At 39.1% G+C, this 11,064-nt stretch overlaps 1 protein-coding gene across 1 annotated transcript in view; it reads right to left on the bottom strand.

Moving 5' to 3' along the window:
* Positions 1-11,064, bottom strand: part of LOC121383752 (complement C3-like) — a 37,284-nt gene that overhangs the window by 3,981 nt on the left and 22,239 nt on the right. Inside the window, exons 12-14 of the mRNA XM_041513849.1 lie at positions 7,232-7,331; positions 3,020-3,250; positions 1,303-1,399 (exon numbers count right to left, since the gene is read on the bottom strand). Of these exons, the coding sequence (XP_041369783.1) occupies positions 1,303-1,399; positions 3,020-3,250; positions 7,232-7,331 (428 nt within the window). The remainder of the gene's footprint in view (positions 1-1,302; positions 1,400-3,019; positions 3,251-7,231; positions 7,332-11,064) is intronic.

Below are 11,064 nucleotides of genomic sequence, written 5' to 3'. Positions count from 1 at the left end.
AGGCCTCACATAGCACGTCTCACAACGGCTTTCCTACAGAACAACAACATTAATGTCCTTCCTTGGCCATCGATATCATCGGATTTGAACCCAATTGAGCATCTATGGGACGAGTTGGACCGACGCCTCCGACAGCGACAACCACAGCCCCAGACCCTGCCCGAGCTGGCAGCAGCCTTGCAGGCCGAGTGGGCCACCATCCCCCGGGACGTCATCCGTACTCTGGTTGCTTCAATGGGCAGGCGGTGCCAGGCAGTTGTCAATACACGCGGAGGCCACACCCGGTATTGACTCCAGATGACCTTGACCTTGGTGGTGTGTCCTATTACTTACTCACAATGGACTAGAGTGAATTGTGAACAATCCTGCAACATTTGGTAATTATCGAACTCACCATTCAATAATTAAATCAATTCTCCAAATGTTACGACAATGTGGTTTTGCGTTTCTTCTTTTGAAGAGTATATATATATATATATATATATATAGAGAGAGAGAGAGAGAGAGAGAGAGAGAGAGAGAGAGAGAGAGAGAGAGAGAGAGAGAGAGAGAGAGAGAGAGAGAGAGAGAGTACTACTTGTGGCTGGAAGTGAAAATAACTCAATCCCACAAATAATCTTTGCATGATTACCTCAAGAATATCACAATTGTAATTCATCTTACATCCATTAAAATAGCAGCCATTTCTTTGTCAATATGAAGATGCAATTCAAATTCAAGCTGTGATGTCATACCTATTGGGTGCTGAAATTACTTTATTGTACATTTTTTTAAGGGCACGTACTTCAAGGTATAACCTTTACGTTTACCAGATAAATGAATGAATATTATAGGACATAAAGTCATTGACTCTTTACGGTCTTAGGGCGGGATGTAGCCCAGTGGTAAAGCGTTCGCTCAATGTGCAGTTGGTCTGGGATCGATCCCCGTCGGTGGACCCATTGGGCTATTTCTCGTTCCAGCCAGTGCATCACAACTGGTATATCAAAGGCCGTGGTATGTACTATACCCTGTCTATGGGATGGTGCATATAAAAGATCCCTTGCTGCTAATCAAAAAGAGTAGTCCATGAAGTGGCAACAGTCGGTTTCCTCTCCCAATATCTGTGTGGTCCTTAACCATATGTCTGACGCCATATAACTGTAAATAAAATGTGCTGAGTGCATCGTTAAATAATACATTTCATTTCATTAGGGTCTTAAGTCTAGACTCTAAGCACGGTGCCTATTTAACCATTTTGTCCTTTGTATACTTTCAAAATGGCTGCAAGTTTAGAAAATGGTAAATTACAGTACTACCAACCTCCAATTTGGATTTGTTTTCTCCCATCAGATCTGTGAATAGTGCCCTTCACTTGGATTCCAGCTGCTGGGTCATCATTGGCATACACGAGTTTCGTCTGTTACAAAATAAGAATAAACTTATATTATAAGGAAGGAGGCATCCACAAAGTACACACACAAAATCTACTTTTTTGGGTTTTTTTTTGTTTATTATACATCTCTTCCCCTATAAATACAATCGTATGTATGCCTATTTTATGTTTTATCACTGCTGCTGTAACTCAATATAAATATATACATACATGAGCCCCCCCCCCCCCCCCCCCCCCCCCACACAATGAAAAGTATATTGGATACAGTTAAGAGCTGAACTAGTGTGTATTTTACATCATGAAATTTAGGACATGCAAAAATCAAAAGAATTAAGTTTAATAAAATTAATAAAATATTTGAAACAACCTTCATTTTAAACCAGGATTCAGTAATTAGGCTTTCTATTACTCTGGTCTATCTGACGACCAGGCACTGGCCAAGCCAGAGACTGGGAATGGGATGAACGTGCCTGAACCCGTTTTGAATATATAGGCACGTTAATAAAGTAACCGTATCGCTCTGGCACATTTTGTGGGTGCACATGTATGCAGCAACCCTACGTCATACAGTAATTATCAGCTGATACTTTCCCAAAATGTATATATGTACCATGTTTGTAACAAAAAATAATCCTACTTTAAGTTAAAACACAAGAAAGAAATGACCAAGAAGAGATGAGAGTTTGAGTGATATAAAAAGCTCTTTACAGACATGAACCATGTATTGTTCTGAAAGATACCTACAGTACCATATCTGTATCATTGTTTATAACAAAAAATAATCCTACTTTAAGTTAAAACACAATAAAGAAATGACATAGAAGAAATATGAGTTTGAGTGATATAAAAAGCTCTTTACAGACATGAACCATGTATTGTTCCGAAAGATACCTACGGTACCATATCTGTATCATTGTTTATAACAAAAAATAATCCTACTTTAAGTTAAAACACAAGAAAGAAATGACCAAGAAGAGATGAGAGTTTGAGTGATATAAAAAGCTCTTTACAGACATGAACCATGTATTGTTCTGAAAGATACCTACGGTACCATATCTGTATCATTGTTTATAACAAATAATCCTACTTTAAGTTAAAACACAAGAAAGAAATGACCAAGAAGAGAGGAGAGTTTGAGTGATATAAAAAGCTATTTACAGACATGAACCATGTATTGTTCTGAAAGATACCTACGGTACCATATCTGTATCATTGTTTATAACAAATAATCCTACTTTAAGTTAAAACACAAGAAAGAAATGACCAAGAAGAGATGAGAGTTTGAGTGATGTAAAAAGCTATTTACAGACATGAACCATGTATTGTTCTGAAAGATACCTATGGTACCATATCTGTATCATTGTTTATAACAAAAAATAATCCTACTTTAAGTTAAAACACAATAAAGAAATGACATAGAAGAAATATGAGTTTGAGAGACATAAAAAGCTCTTTACAGACATGAACCATGTATTGTTCTGAAAGATACCTACGGTACCATATCTGTATCATTGTTTATAACAAAGAATAATCCTACTTTAAGTTAAAACACAAGAAAGAAATAACATAGAAGAAATATGAGTTTGAGAGACATAAAAAGCTCTTTACAGACATGAACCATGTATTGTTCTGAAAGATACCTACCACAAAATTGTAAGCTTTTTCTGGAATAAAATATTTATCGTGGATGCTCAAAAAGCTGAATACGTTGAAAGCAAAGACAGTTGATTGGTTTTGAAGGGTTTGTGTTTCCAGGGACGATTCATCAGTGACGTTTGCTCCAACATAGAGTACAGAACCCGAACTGGGGAACCAGAGAGACGATGCTCTCCACTCAGAAACATTCACCATAATTTCAGCATAACCCTGCTCTATCTGAAAACAAAAAACATGCAGTGATGAACCATCACACTTTCAATGACAACTTACAGAAAGCACAGTCAGCTTTTCTGCCAGAGGATACAGAGGGTAAAATTTATGTAGGATATATATTTTTAATTTTTAGATAGATGAGGGTAAAAGAATTGCTGTTTACAATTTGTAGGCTTATTTCCAATTAAGGTCCAAGCACGCTGTCCTGGACACACACCTCTGCTATCTGGGCTGTCTGTCCAGGACAGTGGATTAGTTGTTAGTGGTTAGTTACCCATTGAGTAATTAAAACTTGCTCTGGGTGGGAGCCGGTACCGGGCTGTAAACCCTGTACCTACCAGCCTGTAGTCCGATGTCTTAACCACGACACCACCGAGGCCGGTAGTTTATAATTTGTAGGCAGCTATTAATTACCATAGAACTGCTACTAATGTCATGTGATACTGAAGCCTATGAGGACTAAGAATGATGCAATTTCATTGGTTTATTTTATTAATTACCAGCTATATTAACCAATCAGGAATGAACTTTCCAAAGCATATTTCAAGGTTATGTACTTTCACAAATTATGTAAGAATACTGCCATTAAGTATTTATTCTTTGTAATTCTATACCCAGCAAACGTTCATTGAATAGGTGATGGAAAATTGTCAGCATCCACCTATTAATGACATGTTTGGACTTAATGACTTATCTCCAATTTAAAAACTATTAGTTTGCAAACATACCGAGTGATTTTTTCTCAAACTACAGTGAAACCCCTCAAAACGAGACGTTTTTCTCAGTGCCTTTTTAAATATCAATACAGAAAAGAACGTCTCTGTACTAGAAACTGTTAAAACCAGACTTTTTACTTGGTCTCGAGGGTGTCTGTTTTAGAGGGATTCACTGTACTTGTAGGACGAGGCAGCAAAATAAAGTAATTTCTTACACATCTGTGTAGGAGATCACCTTTGTGTATCAAAATCGTATACAATGTATGTTGGAGAGTTTCTGAGAGGTCATGACCCAGTTTAGTATTATTGTAAGGAAATGTAAAGTGACATCATTGGAATACTAACGTCATTTAAATTCAAAATTAGCTGTATCATTACAATGCTTCGCCACATGCTCGCTTTTCTTCAATTTCATTCTCCGAGTGGTTGGCAAATGTTTTAGAGTGCTCTATTTTTTAAGGAAAACGGATCTGTTAGTACAGTAGTGATTTGGTTATGACGTGGAATGTATGCTTAAAGACAAGTATCCATATGCCATGACCCAGTTAGGCTATGTTCTGTAACAACATAATTTAGTTCATTATATTGTTAACATTTTCATTGTTTCGAGGTATATAAGAAATAGAATACTACATTTGTGTCCGCTTGATACCATTTATTTTACAACTTGTTGTTTAAAAATGTATCCAACTCGCTTTTGCTCGCTGGATACTTTTTTTAAACAACTCGTAAGATAAATGGTATCAAATGGAAACTCATGTATTATTCTCTATGTCTCCAATCACAGGAAATCACAGGCCTCGGTGGTGTCCAGGCCTGGCACTTATAAAGCTTTTAGAGTCTAGACTCGAGACTCTAATAGAGTCTGAGACACTAATGTCATGACAAGGCCATACAAATTGTATGTGTGTGACGTCATTAAAGATTGAGTCTGGACTCTAAAAGTTTTATAAGAACGAGCCCTGGTTAAACCATCAGACGTAAAGCTGGTAGGTACTGGGTTCGCAGCTCTGTACCGGCTCCCACCCAGAGCGAGTTTTAATGACTCAGTGGGTAGGTGTAAGACCACTGCACACTCTTCTCTTTCACTAACAACTAACCCACTGTCAGCCAAGGTAAGTGAGGTGTGTTCTCAGGACAGCATGCTAGAACCTTAATTGATTATAAGTATGAAAGTGAGTTGAAATGAATGAACATAGGAAGTGCTAGTGCTATTGGTACACATGTTTAACATTACAGACTACAAGGCTTGTAGTAACATTGTGAAGCAGACTTCTGAACACTTTGATTTGTATACAAAGTTTTAAATATACTTACCGTGATACTTTTTATTGTATTATACTTTTCTCCACAGCTCTTTACACTGTGGTTTTACATATTAGATTTATAAATTAAATTAAATTCATTTTATTCTTAAAGGTAGGGTCAACTCAAACAAGAGCCTTATGTGTTGGAAAGATGGGCCACCAACACATACAGACACTTTAACAAATGAAAAACGCGTAATTTTAGAGTTAATAAAAAAAACATGATTATTCCTGCTAACTGGGGGCAGCCATTTTGTTTTGTTTTTGTGATGTCTGGTGGTATAGCTTGGGGCGAAGTGATGTCAGCTCTGTCCATCTCCTCGATGCACAGTGTAAACAAATGCACTAATTTACGACAAGGCGCTTCTCTTTCATCAACCTGACTTGTAAAACAACATAAATGACTTGATAGTATAATAAACTATTTAACTAAATATATTTCATGTTACATCAATAGAACGAAATTCAGTTATAGTATTTTTCTTTTTTAAAAACCTAAAGAAAAAATGCATATTATTAGGCCTATTGGTAGGGTATATTCGACCACTCACGAAACCCAAGTGATACTTTTCTTTTCTTTGGGACGACGTAATTGGTAAGTTTTGTGATTTTAGATGGGAAAGTCTACTTAATCAAGGGTTTTACAGAATTACTTACAGTAATACATGGTTCATACAGACCTGGTGAACAGAAATTCCAGTACTTTTCAAGTATGTTTTTCAGTTTTTCAAGTAGTCTTTGGCACAATGTTACAAGCAGTTTAACACACACACATCACTAGTTAACTACAGCTGACCGTTTTTCAGCACACAACTGGTTACCTGTCTCGCTCATAAACCGGTTCAACTATTAGTAATGCACTGTTTCCAGTAGACAGCGGCCCAGTCTACTTTAATCTTCACACTGTGGTGCATATAGCAAGCGCAAAAAGGACTTGTATGCCAGTCTATCTATATCGGCAGCAACACATATCACTTCCGGGTTTTGATTACGACAAATACCCGAGAAATACGTCAGCAAATACTTATTATTTTTTCCAGATTTTAATCAGTAAGAGAGACATTCTGCTTGTGAAAAAAACCTCAAGTACATTTCGGCAATTTTCAAGTAGTTTTTAATGAAATTCCAGTACTTTTCCAGGACCTTTTCTAAATTTGCAAATTTCCAGTACTTTTCAAGTACTACGTCAAAATTCAAGGACCCTGTAATAAAGCAGGACGGTCCATTACGATTTGAGGTTATCACACAATACCCTGTGATCTTAATAAAAGAGGCACATCTTTTTAGTGTGTCTAGACAGTGTCCGGGGACCGTCTAAATATACACCTGCCAATCAGGAACCACAGGTACAGGCCAAGGAAAAAAAAAGGCCAATTAACCAAGAAAACACTCCGACTATTATTTCAGTACGTGGGTTAATTTATATACAAAATATAATACAGTTATTTCAACACTTTGACAATGGTGGTTTATTTTGTATTGAAAAATAAACCACATATACACATTGCTGTGTTACTGGGATGGATATTATTACAGAATATTGCGATGCATCCGCAAAAATCAGGTAAATTTTGTTTCTTCAGTTCGAAGACTAATTCCTGATGTGACACGTTAGGTATTACGTAACCACCAGCTTGCCAGAGGGCGTATTCACTGGGATGGTACAAAATGGCTGCGCCCGTTATATATAATAGCCGTCACATTTAACCGTTTTATTAATTAACTATACGATTATACTTGTTGATATTAAGCAATAATGTGCATGATATATAGTTGAATATGCATACCAGGCCAAATGCCTTAATTGTCCCCTCCTTTAATGAAAATAACATTTCCATGAACTTACCTTTTTTGACACCAAATATTTGTATTTAATTGGGATGTTGTTAACACTGATAGGTTGACTGATTGATTGATACAATGTTTGATTGATTGATTGATTGACCTCTATTTTTAAATACCTCTTTATAATACACTTTATGAAACAAGGCCACATCATTTCTCCTAACCACACCCAACCGCACAACTGCATTTCCCGTTATTCCTTTTTGATGGAGGTACCTATACAAAAGAAAATAATAAAGCAGAAATAATTATGTAAATCAACATGCAATGAAATGAAAGGAATGTCTCTTTAATGACACCCCAGCACATGTTAAACTTTGGCTATTTGGTGTCTAGAATTCCGTTATTGGATTACTACCACTAATTAATTTACTTTTCCATAGACATGACACTGACTTTGATGTTCCAGTTACAGAGCATCAGATCCATTGGGGGCTATTGATCCTATGACCCCCTGCACCTCACCAAGTGATGGTGTAGTCATGTGGCAAAAAATAATCCTTGAATTCAGTCTTGTACAGGGATACAATTATGAATACCAGGTCTCACGCGAGGACCAATTTATAAGGTAACGTCAATTCTTTCTTAAATGTTGAGAGGGTAAAGGAGGGAGATGATTTTTTTTCATTAAAAAAATAATAATAATAAAATACACCGAAAAGTTACATTAACCTAATGTTATTTTTACAATTTCGACATCTTTATTTGTTAGTTGAATTTATTCATTATGAAAAAGTGCATAAAACTAGTCTCCAACAAATAATGTGTACTCTATGAAAATGTCATGCAATACCGGGTACTCTAGTTTGTTTTATCTCTTATCCATTTTAAACCATTGAATACAGGCTGTTATTTACAATCAATACAAAATGACTGTCATTTACTATTTTTGCTTCAACATGCAAATTCCTTTGCTGGGAGATAAAAAAAAAAAACCTTCACCAAATATTGTGTCTTTATTTCAGTACTTGAAAAAGGTCTTGAATAAAGGACAAGAGTTAAGTAAACCACACTGAACTGTATTTGCATATTCCCAGATTGAGAATACCACAAAAATGTAACTACAAGGAACCACTACAGCTTAAGGATATTTAAGGAGTTCAAACATAATAATAATAAATAAGAAAAGCATTTCTTAAAACATGCATAGTTGCAAAACACAATGGAGAAAACTTGGAGTGTTTTCTCTTTTATGGATACATTACCTGTCTTCAAACAAGTGCACCCCCCCCCCCCCCCCCCCCAATGCAAGTGGTCTGGTCCGAACATCCCAACAGTCAAACAGGCTCGGGCGGGATGAAATTCTTTAGGACAGGTAATGTATCCATAAAAGAGGAAACACTCCAAGTTTTCTCCATTCCTTTTCACATTACCTGTCCTCAAACAAGTGCAGCATTCAACAGAAGGTGGTGGGTTTCGAGATCCATAGATGCTTCTGATAACTCCCCAAAACTGGATAGAGGCTGACTAGTGGAAGAATTAGGCCAACCATGGTAAGCTCTCCTCCTAGGGATGCCTGTCACAGACCAATGCAGGTGATGTTAGTAACAACAACCAGAATGGTGGTATCCGTCAGCAGTGGCAGGAACGGCTCCTAGAACACATGACCTGGAGTCGGAAGCCACATCTCATGCTGGTTCTGACAGGGTGGGAAGACATAGCCACCAGGGATGCAAGTGTTAGGTAACCCCTCACGTATTGAAGTGTTAGTAATAACACGCGACAACATAATGAGGTGCATCCGTCAGAACATTGAACTGAACAAGCCCCCAAAGTGTTTTCTGTCCAGTACACCAAAGAACTGTTAGTTCAATAATGACAACAGATAACCACATGCAGTGCAGGGTAAATGAGATTGAGACAAAAGTTTCGGCACCAGTGCTTGAACTGTGCAAAAGAACTAAAGTCTAAGCAGTCCTCACCTGTTGATTCAATGCAGCCCAGAATCCGACAGACATCAATGACGACGAGGACGGTTTGTATTCACCAGAGTCTGCGCAGCAACAACAGGACCCAAAAGATGCAACCCCTCAACGTCTGCTGTGGAGACATCCCTCAGATAATAGGTAGCAAATATGGAGTCCGTAACCCAAAAGCAACCAGTGAGAAGGTGCTGAATGGGTGTGTTGCAGTGCAGGGACACTGTGGCAGCCAAGACACGTAGTTCATGCGGGTTAGTAGCAGATGGAACAGGCAAACCCTCTTTCTGATAGGCACTCAGGATTGAAGACTGTCAAATAACTCTGGTTACAAGAGAGGAAAAGTCTTTTGCGGTGTTGGTGAAAAGATCTAGTCCTCTCGATGTAGTGGAATAGAGCTCTGACAGGACACAAAGCCAAGTCCTCAATGTCCGCTGGACTGACAATGGAGGAGAGGGCTTGAACGACATACGAGCAAGGTGCTTGGTCGGGTAGCTGATTCTTTGCAACAAAGTTCATGAGGAACCCCAAGATAACCGCATGATGGTCTCGGTGAAAATGAACCAAGTCCACATCAAGTACATGGATTTCAGAGACATGAGCAGCCGTGGCAAATCCAAGTAAAAACACTGTCTTCCGAGCCAAATCTTGTAAAGATGATTCAATCGGTTCATAAGGTGCAGTCGACAACGCTCGTAACACAAGATTCAAATCCCATTTCGGTGGTCGAAAATTATAACTTGATCTTCAAGTTGAAAACCCATGATCATCTTATGTATCTCAGGGATGCTCGATAGCTTCGTTCCAGCTGCAACATCACGAACAGTTGCGATGACCAAAACGTAGCCAACAATGGTAGACCCCTTTCAACTTCAAAAACGTCCGTAAATACAGCAAAAAAATTCAGCTAGACGAGGAACTCGAATAGTCTGTGGTTTGATTTTCTGCCGGACACACCATCAGTGAAAACAAGGCCATCAGACATTGTAAGCCGCAGTAGTGGATGATTTTTGAGCTTTCAAAATGGCTGCTGTGGATTGGGAAGAAAAGCCTTTCTTCCTCAAACTCTTGGTGATAATGTCCACGCATGCAGTTTGAACAACTGAGGACATGAATAGTGTAGGCTTGACGTGGGATGCAGCAACAGATGATCCCAGTCTGGCAGAGATAGTGGATGTGGTTGGACAAGATGGACGAGGTCTGGAAACCACACCCTGGAAGGCCACATCGGGGCGATGAGTAGCAGACAGGTGAACCTCTGAAACCTCTGTAGTACCCTAGGAAGTAGGATGGGTGGTGGAAAAGCGTAAGCATCCATCCGATCAAAGCTGATGGCCAAGGCATCTAGATCTATGGCATCGGGATCTGGCACCAGAGACATGTAAACCCTCAGCTGATGGTTGAAACATGTCACGAAGAGGTCGATGTTTGGTGTCCAAAGGTTGTCGCACACCCATCAAAACGCTTCCGGATGCAGCATCCATTCCGTCAATTGCAGAGCCGACGGGCGAGACAGTATCGGCTAACACAGACACCAGGAATAAGGCGAGCACGAAGTTGGAGAGGAATGTCGTCGACCAACTCGTTAAGATGATACGTCAGCTGAAGAAGACAGCTGGAGTGTGTTCTGCCTTGGCGATTGATATGTAAGCCGCTGCAGTGATACTGTCTGTGGCTACCATGAGAGAGGCACCTGACAATGAAGGATTACATTGTAAACTGCCAACATTTCCAACAGGTTGATGTGTAGATCGGCTTCGTCTGGAGACCACAGCCCGGACAGTGTCTGGTGAGCGGAGATGAGCTCCCCAACCTTCTAAAAAATGCATTGGTGAAGAGATGGTGAGTTGCTTGGACAGGCTGCAAAGAGACTCCGTCTAAGACGTTCGATCGACGTAGCCACCATTGGAGGCTGGGCTGCAGATCAACTGACAGACGAAGCTGCAAGTGTGAGTTGTTGTACCGGATGGAAAAAGTCAAGAACTGGATTTAAAGAAGCTGGAGTCGACCTCTGAGCGTTAAATCTTGGA

This window comes from Gigantopelta aegis, chromosome 10, assembly GCF_016097555.1.
Source record: "Gigantopelta aegis isolate Gae_Host chromosome 10, Gae_host_genome, whole genome shotgun sequence".
NCBI classification, from domain to species: Eukaryota; Metazoa; Mollusca; class Gastropoda; order Neomphalida; family Peltospiridae; genus Gigantopelta; species Gigantopelta aegis.
This window is presented reverse-complemented; position numbering and strand designations above follow the sequence as displayed.